This window comes from Rutilus rutilus, assembly GCF_951802725.1.
Source record: "Rutilus rutilus genome assembly, chromosome: 25".
In the NCBI taxonomy this organism is placed as follows: domain Eukaryota; kingdom Metazoa; phylum Chordata; class Actinopteri; order Cypriniformes; family Leuciscidae; genus Rutilus; species Rutilus rutilus.
This window is the reverse complement of record NC_140229.1, coordinates 7,131,717-7,147,503: the sequence shown is the minus strand read 5'-3', so window position 1 is coordinate 7,147,503 and position 15,787 is coordinate 7,131,717. Positions and strand designations below refer to the sequence as shown.

The following is a 15,787-nucleotide window of genomic DNA, read 5'->3' as shown; positions in this document are numbered from 1 at the left end:
ATTTCTTGCTGACAAGATGTGCTTTTGTTTTTACCAGTTGTAGTTGTGAATTTTTTACAAGAATTTCCGGCAAAAACCGTTCTTGTCAGTTTTTTCAGTAATGAAGATTTTTGAGTCGTAGGCTATTTTCTGCTGTCAAGATACAGTAAGCTAGGCTACTTATGAGTTTACCTCGGGAAGTAAAGTGAACATTCTTACTCGTATTTCAAGATTTGACAAGAAGCGATCACACTCGTGTTTAATGTTAAAAGTAGTTAGTTTTGAGAGAGAAGTTTGTTTCTTAAGACAAGCACGACCGTTTAAATTATCGGATAGATTTAGGAGGTTTGACTTTCACTGGCTGCTGGCTGTGGCCGGCAACCTCGTTTTAAACGGTCTTACTGTCTGTGCCGCCGGGCTGCTGCTTTTATACAGAGAGGTCCGGGACGCCTTATCTCAGAAAGAGGGGTGATGCGCAGCGCTCAGTCTGCGTATATAAAATATCCGATCGTTTTTTAAACCACACATTTTTATTTCTTTATCACAAGAATAGTTGCTTTTCTTTCGCTTTTAACAAACCTATTTCACTTTGTAAAAAACATTTATTTTGTTTTTAGTGCGGTATTCCCCCCCTTCAATTGGAGTGAAATCGTCCGCATAAAAGGAAACGTGAAGAGCATAACGGAACAACAGTGTTGGGGAAAAAACGCCGTAACAGTTCCTCATTCTGGTCATTTAAAATGACAGACAACGGCTGCATATTAAAAACGAGGGTTTCGGTTATTTGAAATGTGAAAAGGTAGGATTTCTGTTTAGTACATTAACTTTTTATTTTGCACCCTTAACGATCGTTAACGGTTTCATTGTCATTCATTTTAACTTAATTTGAAATCTTAAAATGATAGCGTATGGCATATTGTAAATAAAATACTGTTATCCACTTTGCCGAATGACTTTTAGGTGTGGTATGCACTACCTAACGTATACTTTCTGATACAGACAGGTTTAGTTCTTATGACTTTGTTTTTTTTCTTCATAGTATCATGTTTCATAATGCCACATAATAAAGAGTTCTGTGGCAGTAACGTTACCATGGTACAATGATGATACAAGCTGGTAGTGCCATGGTACTTTGATTAATACTATGGTCATTTGTTATATACTATGGTACTGAAATATGTGTACCGTGCAATTCTATGGAACTCCAAGGTATGCCCAAGAATTACCCTGGTATTAGCCTAATATGGTACCATATCCAAAAACCTGTGGTTGTAGCACTTTTATTTTTAAGTAGACACAGGCATTAAGCATAATACACTGCACACTAAAATATGTGATTTATATGCATTATTAATGTATGTTTTTGGTCTCTTAAAAAAAATTACAGGTCTCTTACAGGAAATTACAGGTATTGCACTGTACAGTTGAGGCAGGGTGATGCAGTGTGCAGGCTCTGGGGCCCCACACGTGGGGGCCATGATAGGATTTGTTTTGTATAAGAATGCGGAACTCCTATATTTGGCATTGGTAAAGAAAAAAAAGAGAAGGGAAAAAAGCACTGCCCATCTCCAGTGGAGCAGTAACAGGAGTGATCTAACAGTGTCTGGCAGGTTACTAAACCGCCGTAGGGGTCAGTCAGCAGATTGGGTGATGTGTTGAACAGGCAGATGGGCAGCCATGAGTGTGTGTCTTTTCTCAGTGGGCTGCAGCTTTCTGCGCTTCCTCCTGTAACATGAACACGCTTGCATGTTTACGCCTGACTTCCTTACACGCGCCTGAAGTGCGGCGCTAGGTGAAGCCTGTTTTATTAACATGGACATGCATGGCTGGCTCTAAAATGTTTTTATGGGGTCATATCCGGAGGAATCATGCTTCCTAGATTTTTTGTTAAGAGTCATTGTACTATGAAAACATAGTGGAAGTGTCAGAACTCAAAACTTCCTCCCCAGTTAGAAAAACAAAACAAAAAGTGGAATTCAATTAATAAAAAATATATAGGGTATAGAATATTTAGGGTATAGTATGCATGATATGGCCCTTTTAATGATTTTACTAATAAACAATGTTACTGTGAATGTGAATCACTAATGTTCATTTCACAGTGGTTTTACAGTGATACTCCGGAGCAGAGCAGGAAAGAGCATGTGTGTGTGTGTGTGTGTGAGAGAGAGAGCAAATCAGGGTTTTTTTCCCATAAGTCTGTATCTGATTTGTTTGCATGTTTTACTCTAACCTTTCTGTAAAGTCGTCTTGTTTCCTGTAAACTCTTGTGTAGGCCTAAATGTTTAAAAGTGCGTGTACAGTGGTTCTCAAACACTTCAGGCTAAGTCTCTGATCAAATCAGAACATTCAGGTAAAAGCAAATTTCAAAGAAATCAATACTAAATTGTTTAACACCTATGCACTTCCAGCAATCCCAAAATAATAATGTGGGTTAAAAACGCCTAAAATCGTGTCCTAACCAGATGTTACTCAACACTGCGACACATGATAAAAGGTATCTTTTCCACATTAAAGTGATAGTTCACCCAAAAATTAGCCTAAATTTTGTCATCATTTACTTACCCTCATGTCGTTTCAAACTCTTCGGAAAACACAAATGAAGATATTTGTAATGAAATCTAAGAGATTTCTGTCCTTCCATTGACATTGAACTACCACTTTGATGCTTCAAAAAGCTCATAAAGAGATTGTAAGACTACTCCAAATGAATTGAGCATTTTAGTCCAAATTTTATGAAGAGACTTGATTGCTTTATATGATGATTGTATGATTATATGACGATTATACACTACAGGTCAAAAGTTTGGAAACATTACTATTTTTAATGTTTTTGAAAGAAGTTTCTTCTGCTCATCAAGCCTGCATTTATTTGATCAAAAATACAGATTTTTTTTTTTTTTAATATTGTGATATATTATTACAATTTAAAATAATTGGTTTTCAATTTATTATACTTTAAATTATCATTTATTTCTGTGATGCAAAGCTGAATTTTCAGGATCATTACTCCAGTATATCCCATGATCCTTTAGAAATCATTCTAATATGATGATTCATTATCAAAGTTGGAAACAGTTCTGCTGCTTAATATTTTTTCATAACCTGTGATACTTTAAGATACTTTGATGAATATAAAAAAAAAAAGATGCAATTTAAAAAAAAAATAGAAATCTTTTGTAACAACAATATACACTACTGGTCAGTAATTTGGGGTCAGTCATTTTTTTTCTTTCTTTTCAGCAAGGATGTGTTAAATTGATAAAAAGTGATAGTAAAGAAGATTTATATTATTAGATTTTTTTTTTTTTTTTGAATAAATGCAGTTCTTTTTAACCTTTTATTCATCAAATATATTAGGCAGCAGAACTGCTTCCAACACTCATAATAAATCAGAATATTAGAATGATTTCTAAAGGATCATGTGATAGACTGGATGTCACATGTGACACTGAAGACTGGAGTAATGATGCTGAAAATTCAGCTTTTCATCACAGGAATAAATTATTTTTTAAAGTGTATTCAAATAGAAAACTATTATTTTAAGTTGTAATAATATTTCACAATATATTACTGTTTTTTTTCTGTATTTTTGATCAAATGAACGTAGCCTTGATAAGCATTAGAGACTTCTTTCAAAAATATAAAGAAAACGTAATGTTTTTGACCTTTTGACTTTTGACCTGTACTGTATGACGAGACTGAAGTTAGGCTTTTATTCACATATAAATATTGATCAGCGAACTTAAACAGAAGCTCAACCGCGAGACCAAACTTTGTTGGTTCTTGCGAAAGCTCAAATGTGCTGCGTAACACGAGAATGAACCTAATTGGTTCTCAAACGTCAAGTGAACATGCTTGAGCTTCCATTTCTGTAAAACCGTAACTGATGTGTGAGTTGATGAATGTTTATATGTGAATAAAAACCTAAATTAAATCTGTTCATCATATAAAGCGATCAAGTCTCTTCAGAAAATTCTGACTAAACCGCTCAATTCATATGGATTCGTTTTATGATCTCTTTATGACCTTTTTGAAGTGTCAAAGTGGTAGTTGCGTAGACTGTCAATGGAGGGACAGAAGTGAACTGATTTTGTGCTTCATTTAATGTTGAAATGGTCTAATGCGCGTTTGAATATCATTTTGCGTGCCCTTTTATAACCATACTGAAAGTGACAATGAATAATTCACCTCCGCTGCTCAGATTTAGAAAATAAATTAAAGGAAACAAGAACGTTCAAACTGTGAACAAACAAGGGTATTTAATGACAAAGATTGTTTCAGTCACTTGGCAAATGTTTTTTTAATAATGTCTAAATTGGTTTACTATTTATCAATTAGCTAGATTATCCATTTCCTTGCAAGTGCAGTACACTCGCAGAGAGACTCCGCCCACATGCTCTTCTGATTGGCTGTGATATTTGATTGATTTTGTCAGGTCTCGTATTCTGCTGTGGACAGACAAACTGCTTGTCGCTGGAATCTTGTCGCATCACGTCTGGATAGGATACGGTGTTAGATGCGCAAACCTGTATAAACAAGAAAGATAAATGTAAATTAATTTAAATCAAAATCAAAGTTTTTTAGTAGTGCAATTTTCCATAGTTTGAGAACTGCTGACCTAGTAGACCTTATGACCTTCCTCTGACCTCTAGGGAGCTATCCTGGTTTTCTGGATAAAGGTTTTTTGAAGGAAACCTCCTAAAATATGTCAGCACCGAGCCATCTCACAGAAAGTGCTGAACTCAGCTCAGCCCAGCTGTGGACTCACTGAGCTCTCTGATCTGCATCTTTATTTGGTTCTGGACTCATGCGAGACTGAACAGAAGCAGAACCATGTTCGAGACCCTCCAGCTGCCCGCGCTGCAGATCCAGGGCCCGGCAGACGGGGAGTGTAACGGATCCGTGGTGGATCCGGCCCTGTCCAGCTCGTCTCTGCGCCGCAAGCGCTTTAAAATGCGGCGAATGAAGAACGTCATGAGCGAGAAAGAGCAGGAACATCTACAGAGTTCCGGCTCCAAGGAGTACCTGCAGCTCCCGTCCATTGAGATCACGCCGTCCAGCGACGAGGACGCGGCGTGGTCGAGCTGTTCCACACCCAGCGCCTCTCCCCAACGCAGACGCTTCCTCCTGCGCAAGTGGCTGAGAGGAGGAGAGAAAAAAGAGCACGGCAGTGAGAGCAGGTCTGTATGAGCACGAGCACGAGCCCACAAACCCATCCATTCTCCATTCCTGCTGTCCATCATGAGCACTGTGCATCACTTCATTTGAGTCTTCATGTGGGCTTGCTCTGGCACATTACATAGCAGACAACCCGTGTGTTTGTGTGTGAGTGTGTTTTCCGTCTTTTCTGGAGAGACTGAAGTCTATGCTGGGACATTTATAGGCCGGAGGGAAGAACAAGCGGACGCTGTCTGGGGACGTCTTAAATATTCACGACTCTTCCTGGCTTTTAATAGACAAAAATACAACATGCAGTATGTATCCGCTATGACCTTAAGTCGAACACACCTATTTTCTTCTCTGTGCGAATTATTCAGTCACATGACTTGACACATGACACAAAAAAACACTTGTAGGAATTGATTCGGTTAATGCATTTCTAGCATAATTGATACATGTCTTCTTACAGAATAAAACAATTCTCCACCTCAAGCAAACGTATGTGTGTTTTTATGCATTTTGAAAATGTTCATCTTGTGTTACAGCAATTATTATACAAAATCCCCAAAATATAAAAATACACGACTGTTCAAAAGTTTGGGGTTGGTAAGTCTTATAAGCCTACAAATTATTTGATAAAAAATAAACTAAAAATAGTAATATCATTACTCCAGTCTTCAGTGTCACATGATTCTTCAGAAATCAGTCTAATATGATGATTTGCCACTCAAGAAACATTTATGATTATTATTATCGATGTTAAAAACACTTGTGCTTCTTTATTTTTGTGGAAACCGTGATACATTTGGGTTTGATAAACAGAAAGTTCAAAAGATCAGTGTTTATTTGAAATAGATTTTTTCAATTTTTTTGTAACAATGTAACAATGAGAGTCTTTATTTTTTGATACATTTAATGCATCCCGGCCTGACGAATAAAAAGTTTTTTTTTTTTTTTGGTCACTGCATAATTCTCGTACTTGTGTTATTTCATGATATTCACAACTTTGCTATCATTTTAAAATGTGGAAAATACTACTAATAAAGATTGAGAGGGTGTGTGTAAACTTAACTGGTACCATACAGGGGATTTATGGTTTAGTAAATAAATTCAGACTTGTAAATGTTTGACACGACTGACATGAATCAGGGAACAGCTGTGTATTGTGAGCTGTCAGGTGTTTGCTGGTAGAAAACCCTTGTAAGCACAACAGCGTTCACTAATCTAGGGCTCCGTTATGTTGACCCGTTAGGCTGTTTTATCACCTGCTTCCTTTTCATGCAGTACGCAATAACTCAGCAAACCACTTCTTAAATGCACAAGGTTTTTTTTTTCTTAAGGCAAGACATTATAAACAACTGTGGGAGGACTGTGAAGGTTTCAAACTGCACCTGATAATCATGGCAAGTTTAACTGGTTAAATGGAAATGTTGTTTTAGTTTACAGCACTCTAGTCAATTGGAACACTCTCTGCTGCCCTCTAGTGGGGAAGATTAAACTATCCTGAAAATGTGTTTTCTTAAAAGATGCTTCATGGATGTTTGTTCCTTTTAGTTGTAAGCCCGAGCAACGTTGGACTGTAAAACTATGTGTGTCTTGTTTGAGCATTTTTTTTTGTCACCATGTAATTAAAAGATCACTGTGTGTCCAAACTCACCTTCTGTCGTCTCTTTCTCAGTATGACGTCTGGTGTTTTCTGATTGTAATGTGCTGATGTGTGTTACAGCAGTCAGCAGAGCAGCCTGCAGAGCAGTCATGAGGAAGAGTCCACACGCTACCTGAGCCCCAACACCCGCGAGGACAGGTACTCCACGCCGAGACACTGGATGTCATTTTCACATGTCATTTTGATTGTCAGTGTGTTTTACATGTATGTCTTCCATTTATGCGTTATGCTGCTCTCACCGTAGTTCCCACATGTCCAACAGGGGTCAGTAGTTGGTCAGCTCACATCTCTCTGAAGCATGATTCGTATAATTCTACTGCACTAGTGATGGGAAATATGTAGCCTAGCTTGCACAGTATGTGATATGTCCTGTGCCACAAGGGGTTAAGATAGATAGATAAATAGATAGATTCAACAAAAGCATATACCATTGATTAACAACCTCAGAACATACGGTATTTATGTCTTTAAACGCTTATTAGGCTTTGTTAAAAAATAAATGTCCCTATGGAGAAAAAGACCTCTATAATATGTCATTTGGCTTTTTTACTATTTTTAGTGTATTATAAATGTACTATGTATGATTGTCTGTTTCCGCCTAAAGACTAAATAAGTATAAAAAGTAAAAAGGTACAGTAATTTTGACTTCACATATTATAATTGCTAAAGTATTTTATTTGTGACTTTAATTCTTACAATGCAACTTTGTCTATTTTATTTCAATGAAAAATTATTTCTTATTTTTTATTTTAATTTACAATGCAACTTTATGTCTCAGAATTTTCTCAGAATTTCAATGAGAATTTGTTTTTTCTCATACTTGCTATGGGACTTTATATCTCACAATTATAACTATTTAATTACACAAATATCTCATCATTTTGGATTTATTGCTCATAATGTGACTTTAAAAATATATATATATATATTTCACAAATGTTTTTTTTTAGATGAAAACAGGCTAATCTGGTGTATTTTGATATGACAAATAGTTAAATACTGAAAAAAAAGAAAGAAAACAACTGTCAAGTGACACTTTATAACAGCAGACACTGAGAAGCTTGACATGATATGAACTTCCTGTTCAAGTGTTGGATCTCAAGTGTGGTTGAGAAGTTTCTGTTTTTAGTGGTTCATGTTTTGCTTTTGAAGTTGTTCTTCTTTTTGTGTCACGGCTCGCGTTCTGCATCTGTTATCTGGTTATGAGTCTGACCACAAGGTCTGTGCCAACTCAAAAACAACTCTAGCGCATTTCACTTTCCCATGGCAGGGCTGCATTTTTCTCAGGTCATTTTTATTTTGTCGTCATCTTCGAAATTAAACCAGGTGCTGTGCAGGTTGAATCAGCGAAGCAAGTTTTTGTAGAGAAAGCTCAGAATTTTAGCTGTGCTCAAATGTTCTTGTTGAGCCCAGCTGGGCAAAGAACACTCTGATCCTCGGCTGGAATATCTTATGAGTTTTTTTTTGTGTGTTTTTTTTCATCTCCAGGCTTCAGGCGCTTGGTTATTTGTGCCTTTATTGGACCTCTTAGAACACGGTGTTCTTTTTCCTGGATTTATGAAATGTGACTTGTGAACATCACTGATCATTAATTATTTTTGTGTTTGTTTGTTGCTTTTAACGTTCATCAGCATTATTTAACATTGTCTGAAAAGAGATCTTTATAAACTCCTTTAAGATAACCGTTTGTGTGAGTATGTGCATGAGTGTGTGTGTGTGTGTGTGCGGGTGCGCATCTATACACCTGCTAAAGTCAGACAGTATGCGAACGGTCGGCCACAGCTCAGTTTTGTGCACTCAGCAACCTGATTTCAGCTGATTCCTGAGCTTATTTTTAAATCAGTTTTGTGTCGTGACGTAAAAGCAGCTAATGCTCATTAAAGGTGATGAATGTTCAGCCTGCTTGTGTCCCGTTAGGCTGAATGAATCACAGCTCAACTCTCATTTACACACACATACATACAGCACAGGCTCCATTTCAGTTCATGAGTGTGAATTTGAATTGAATTTATTTACAAAAATATTTTATGACAAAACAAAGTAGGGTTTCGGAGAAACTTGCAATTTCAAACTAGCTTTGAAAGCATACGATCCCACCCTCCCTTTAGAGCGTCTCCAAAGCCATGCCACCTTCAAAACACATGAACGTGAACAGCAGAGTTTGCAAAGCATCATGAGATGAGAGACATGTTAAACTACCTCATGTCTCAAAGCACATAACATTACAATAATAATCAACATAAACAACTTACAGAGCTCGTACTCGTACTACCTGACTGCTGCAGATTACTTTTAGCATTGACACTGTCGACATAGAAAGGCATAAATCCGAGTCTGAGGGACGTGAACAGCTCCGGGTAGACGTCACGGGTTGCCATCTTGTAATTACGGTTATGACATGGCGTGAGCGCAGCATAAGCTTGTTGGTTTGTTTCAGGAGGAACTGTGAAAGTGGCTGCTGTTAGTTAATAGACCTTTCTCACAATAACCGGAAATACGTAATCGTTGTGGAAGCGGAGTTCCTGTCAAGCGTCAACACACCAGAAAAACATAAACCCGGGCAAGTTTAAAATGGATCAAAGAGTCTACACAACTTCATTAACGGATTTGCCAAATATTACATTTGCTGATGTGACGACTCGTAGAGGAAAACTCCGTCACAAAAAAGAAAAAAAGAAATAAAGGGTAAAAAAATTTCCACACGGAATTTGGCCATAAATATCAAGGTAAGTAGAGAGCGAGGCTAACTGTTACTGAACTGTTAACTAAAATGACACATCATTAGCGTGTCAATAGTTCTTGCTAGTTACTTGAGCCATGTGTTTATGTTGCCTTGACTGCGGAGGAAGTAGATTACCACGGCGATTGCGTATTTCCGGTCACAAATACGGAAGTTGTGAGAAAGGTCTATGGCGCTCAGTGACTGTCTACAACGCGCTTATGGCGTGTGATGTCTGCGCGAGCAGGTGCGTGGAGGTAATATTGACAAGCAGGTAAAAAAATTTTTGGTCCTGAGACTTTCACAGAAGATATATGTAAATGTTTTAATATTTAGACCACTTCTATTATTTATTGCTTTCAGGACATGTAGAGAGTTTCAACCAGTATAACAAAAAGTGTCTAGAAAACAAATTCCCTACCCTCCCTTTAATTTTGACTGATTATGCCTGATTTGTCCTGATATATACACATTTAAAAAAAAAAAAAAAAAAAACATGCAAATTGACTCTGAAACCAAATCTATTTATACAGAATTTAAGTTTGCCAGATTTTAAGCTGTTCATGGTTTCAACCTATAAAAATAAATATTGCAAATATCATTCTATTTGCCAAATTGATTCAAATTCAGGTCCAGCCATGCTCCTAAATCAACAACCAAATCCATTCACCCTATCAGATCTGTGGTTATTAGACATGCAATCTTGCCCACTAGCACCCAAGCTCTTGTCTGTGACTCTGATGGTCATATTAGTCAAGTCAAGTCAAGTATATTTGTATAGCGCTTTTCACAATACAGATTGTATCAAAGCAGCTTCACAGTATTAAATTAAAATAATACAACAAGGTTTGTTTCTAGTGGAATTAAATATCCCCAAAATATCCCCAACTGAGCAAGCCAAAGGCAACAGTGGCAAGGAACCGAAAAACTCCATCAGGTGACCTAATGGTGTCCTAAAACTCCATCAGGTGACCCAATGGAGGAAAAAAAAAACCTTGGGAGAACCCAGGCTCAGTCGGGGGCCAGTTCTCCTCTGGCATTTATGAACTAGAGGCCGGATTGTAGTTTGAACTGTAAGATTAAAAATATTATATGAATGCCTGGCTGAAGAGATGCGACTTTAATCTAGTTTTAAACTGGGAGAGCGAGTCTGAGCAACGAACAGTATCAGGAAGACTATTCCAGAGTTTTGGGGCTAAATGTGAAAATGCTCTCCCTCCTTTGGTGGTTCTGGATATCCTAGGTATGACCAAAAGCCTTGAATTTAGTGATCTTAAAGAGCGCGATGGATTATAGGGCGATAGAAGATCCGTTAAATAGACTGGAGCTAAGCCGTTTAGGGCTTTATAAGTCAGTAGCAATACCTTGTAATTAATACGGAACTTTATAGGTAACCAATGCAGTGATGATAAAATCGGTGGTATATGATCATATTTTCTTGATCTAGTAAGAACTCTAGCGGCGGCATTCTGGACTAACTGTAGCTTGTTTATTGAGGATGCAGGACAACCGGCTAATAAAGCATTACAGTAATCTAGTCTCGAGGTCATGAATGCATGAACTAACTTTTCTGCATCAGAAACTGATAGCATATTACGTAGCTTAGCAATGTTTCTAAGGTGGAAAAAGGCTGTTTTTGTAACATACGAAATATGATTTTCGAAAGACAGATTGCAATCGAGTATAACACCCAGGTCTTTTACTGTAGAGGATAAAGTAACAGGACATCCTACGATGTTAAAGTTGTATTGCGAGAGGTTTTGTGGGCGGTTTTTTGAACCGATAAGTAATACCTCTGTTTTGTCTGGATTTAATAAAAGAAAATTACGCGTCATCCAATCTTTTATATCTTTAACACACTCTGTCAATTTGGATAAATTAGCGTTTTCATCTGGCCGTGACGAAATATATATTTGAGTGTCATCAGCATAACAATGGAAACTAATTCCATGTTTCCTTATAATATTTCCAAGTGGCAGCATATATATTGAGAATAACAGAGGGCCTAACACAGATCCCTGCGGCACTCCATAGTTTACTGGAGTTATGATCGATTTTTCTCCATTTAAATAGACAAAATGGTAGCGGTCAGATAAGTATGATTTGAACCAGCTTAATGCTTGTCCTTGAACACCAGTATAATTTTGTAGTCGTATAATAATTTAATATAATTTTGTAGTTTGTATTTGTATAATATTAGCATCTCTGCTGGTGGTCTGACTCACACACACCTCAGGTGAGGAAACAAGCTGTTCTGATCTGCAACACACAGAGAAAATGCAGGATCTAGGTCACTGCAGGACAAGACACGGCCCGTGCAGAGAGAGAGAGAGAGAGCTAGAGGAGAGGAGGGGGTGCAGGGAGTTCAGTAATGAGGAGTCTTCTTCCCGCTAGGGTGTGTGTGTGAACCGGGTGCAGGTCCACATGAGTAGTGCATCATGGTTCAGAGCAGGACTTTATCATGTACCTCACCCGTCAAACTGGGCTGTCACCCGCGGGTGTCCACGCTCAGGAAAAGACTGCACTTTCGCCGGGATCAGTGAGTACTTTTTGTCTGTTTTTGCCAGGTGTTGTGTACAGACTGTAAATTGGCAGGCAGAAATTCATGGTCAGTTGATCCAGTCTGTATTGCTGGAGCAGATACTGTTTCCTGTGATGTATAGAATTACCCTTCAATTTTTTACAGTAGAGACGTAAAGAGGAGAGAAGGTTGATTCAAACTTATAATTATTCAATATATTAGTCATGTTTGTGGTTATAATTTGTTCTCCTGCAGTTTTGAACCGAAAGCCACTGGATATTTGTGCATTATTTGCATTTATAATGCCTTTTAATTCACATTGTTTTATATGTTTAATGTTCTCAAATAAATGTAAAAATACATTATCACAATTCATTCATAATACATACTTATTTTTAGTTATGCTTTTTAAATGCATTAAATAATGCATTAAAACATGTACTGAATGAATAGGTTGGCACTATAAATCTGTTTTCTCTCCTAATCTGTGTTCAAGTACTTTATTTTAATAGCCGAATGTCCAATAAAGCTGTTTTCATTTACAGATTTTCTGTCAGACATCGGAACAAGTATGATATAGTGAAAAATCGCTTCTTTGAAAAGTTGCTAAAGGGGTCTGAAAAGTCACTAATATATAGTGACAAAGTTGCTAAATTCTCAGCACTGAAAGGATGCTAAATCACCATAAAAGTAATCCATACGAGACCATTGCGTGATGAAATTTAAGTTACTTGCTGATAATCTTACCCTCCAGTGAACTATTTACCATTGTTACTAGATCATTGAACCAGTGAAATCATTGCAATTTGTGATCAAATTAAGTTTTGTGAACTGGATCGACTGATTCATTGAAAAGAATCTTATTCAAAAGAATGATTTGTATTGGACATTGTTACTTCTCTTGTGAATTCTTATTCTAAGGAAAGCTTGGGCAGAGATACCAACTCAAATATGTGCATCATACAAACAAATATAATGCACTATATAATACAAAATGCTATATAATGCACAATACATGTGGACTGCTTTAATGATACTTTTATTGCACATTTTGGAGCTTGACAGCCCAAGTCCTCTTCACTTTCTTTATTGAAATGAGTGGCCAGGGTATTCTTCAAAAATTCAGCTTGTGTTCCACAAAAGAAGTTTGGAACAGCATGAGGATGAGTAAATGATGACGGAACATTCGTTTTTGAGTGAACTATCTCTTTAACAAAGTAATGCTAAACAGAACGAGCATCTCTCTCTCTCTCTGACACACACACACACACACGCACGCACGCACGCACGCACACACACACACACACACACACACACACATGCTTGAGTGAGAGGATGAGACAGTGAAAGAGTCATGTCATGTTCTTCTGATCGACATGAGCTCAGGGTCATTGTGTCCCTGTCACAGTAACTAGACTAACTAGATCTGTTTCTCTTCAGGCACAAAGCTTTGATGAATGCAGATGTGTGTGTGTGTGTGTGTGTGTGTGTGTGTGCGCGCTAGTGTGCCTGTTCTTTAATTAGCAGTTGTTTAAAGCAGACTTATTAACAAAGAAATCACTCTGCCAGCCTCAACCTCTCTCTCTCTCTCTATTCCTCTGTGTATTGAGGTGAGATCAGACCTTGTAGATTGGGACAGGGTTTTTGTTTTGACATGATCAGCAACATTCTGAGTTGCCCTTTTGCTATAGTTTGTTAGGAGATGCTTACGTTGCAAAAGAAAAGTGCAGTGAGCCTATAACAGGAAGCATACATTATTCACTGCAACTTGCTACATTTAACGTTTCATATTTTCTAACAATATCCATGTAGTTTACAGAGAAAGGGCCACAAAAAGTATTTGGATGCCATACTTTCAAAATATCTGAATGTCAGTGCGTTAGATAACTAGAAATCAAACCAACTGACATTTATTTGAATAAAAGCTCGCACTAGCATACTTTTAAAGCCAAAAGTTTTACATAAAGAAGTTTGTTAGACTAAAAATATTTAATCAATAGTTATTGGACAAAATGAACACAGAAAGTGTTTAGACAAATTCTAGTTGTAAAATGTTTTAATGTGAACATTAACTGTTAACCCATGGTGACTGTTGGACATGTGTGAACTTGAGGTGTTCACAAAAAGGCTTAGAACCGTGAAGTTAATTCTGAGAAAAGCTCATGCATCTTTTGTTTGCATTATTGGTTTATTTTGTATCTAATGCAATGACATTCAGATATATTATCTTGTGTCTTTAGTGTCCAATTACATTCTGGGGCCATCATATTCGTACATACTGTATATGAACACTTAGGCTTTTTTTTTCCACCAAAGCGTTTATAGCGAGCTGAAAATGGCAGGTGCTCTTCTAAAACGCATAGCTGCTGCGCTTGAGAGCACTTTGGTGGTGTAGACTTTTTTCTTCTTCTTTGTTTTTCAGTTTTTACGCTTTGGTTGCTATGATTCAGAATATCTGCGGAAGATTTACTAGTATCTGATTTCGCAGATAGTTTGTTTCTGAATATAAAAATGTCACCCATTGTAAAGTACTCGCTCTGGCCCTCATTTTGGATGAAGAGATGAACCACGTAGAAAGACAGGACGAACCCTCCGGAGTCCGGCCTATGTGGGTTCATGAGATTGATGAGTGACGGTTGGTCTGTGTGGTATTTGTCCCGCCTCTCATCCACTGTGATTGGGCGACTGGGTAAATAGTGGCAGTGAAAATGAGCCGTTCAGGAATGTGGAATCGCATTGGAACAGGCCCCGCCCACGACTGGCACGGAACCTGCCCTATTAGCTTAGCTCCTCCCCTGAGTGAGCTGTACGCAGTCCGCCAAGTTTATCTCTTCGCCAGAGCATTTAACAGCAGCATTCAATTAAGAAATGTATTTTTTATTATAGCAACTAAAGTTGCTCAATCAAGAACGGTGAGCGATTTTCTGTTTTTCTTTTGTTTAGTTTTTTTCATGTTAACAGCAAATACAGCAGTAGGTGCTGTATATTACGCTGCTTTCACTTTAATACACAGATCTTATTCTTAATATACACATGCGATTTCTTTCCCTGCTGTTTACATTCACAGACATAGCTGACTTGTGTTTGTGAACTTTGTTTGTTTTTGACATAACCCTGTGTGTATTGGACAGTTTAAGCGCAAGAAGTGTGAAAGAGAGCTTCATTTAATACTCATGTCTGACAGCCAGCTTTCTGTGCGCGTGCTTCGGATGTGTGCACTCAGAAAACATTCCACCGGTTTCACAGGCGAGGCTTAAACCTAGTCCCAGACTAAAATTCATGTTTGAACTGTTCTAACTGAAAGCAACTTGCACTGGCAAATCTTAAAATATACCAGTGCCATTGTTTTGTTTCAAGTTGCACACCAGTCATTTTTTTTAAGGCTTTACAAGACGTTTTATAAGAGCTGTCCTAATTGAACTAAGGCCTAATCCTGGCTTAATCTAAGACCTGTTTGTGAAACTGGGCCCATATGTGAAAGTGACATGAATGCTAAGTATGGTAACCCATACTCAGAATTTTTCCTCTGCATTAACCCATCCAAGTTAGTGCACATTAGGAGTAGTAAGTAGTGAACACACACACACTCGGGAGCAGTGGGCAGCCATTTTGCTCTGGCTCCCAGGGAGCGGTTGGGGGTTAGGTGCCTTGCTCAATGGCACCTCAGTCATTTCCTGCTGGTACTGAGAATCGAACCCACAACCTTCGAGTTACCAGTCTCTCTAACCATTAGGCCACA

At 37.8% G+C, this 15,787-nt stretch overlaps 1 protein-coding gene across 7 annotated transcripts in view; it reads left to right on the top strand.

The window, feature by feature from the left end:
• gramd1ba (GRAM domain containing 1Ba) overlaps positions 1-15,787 on the top strand; it is a 68,496-nt gene that overhangs the window by 16,374 nt on the left and 36,335 nt on the right. For 4 of the 7 annotated variants that reach the window (XM_084400730.1, XM_084400731.1, XM_084400725.1 and 1 more), the window contains exons 1-3: positions 666-778; positions 4,635-5,162; positions 6,869-6,946. In XM_084400730.1, coding sequence (XP_084256856.1) covers positions 4,816-5,162; positions 6,869-6,946 — 425 coding nt within the window. In that variant the 5' untranslated portion in view covers positions 666-778; positions 4,635-4,815. Of the gene's footprint in view, positions 1-665; positions 779-4,417; positions 4,532-4,634; positions 5,163-6,868; positions 6,947-15,787 lie in introns of those variants that run through there. The other 3 variants (XM_084400729.1, XM_084400727.1, XM_084400733.1) reach the window with 3 other exon arrangements.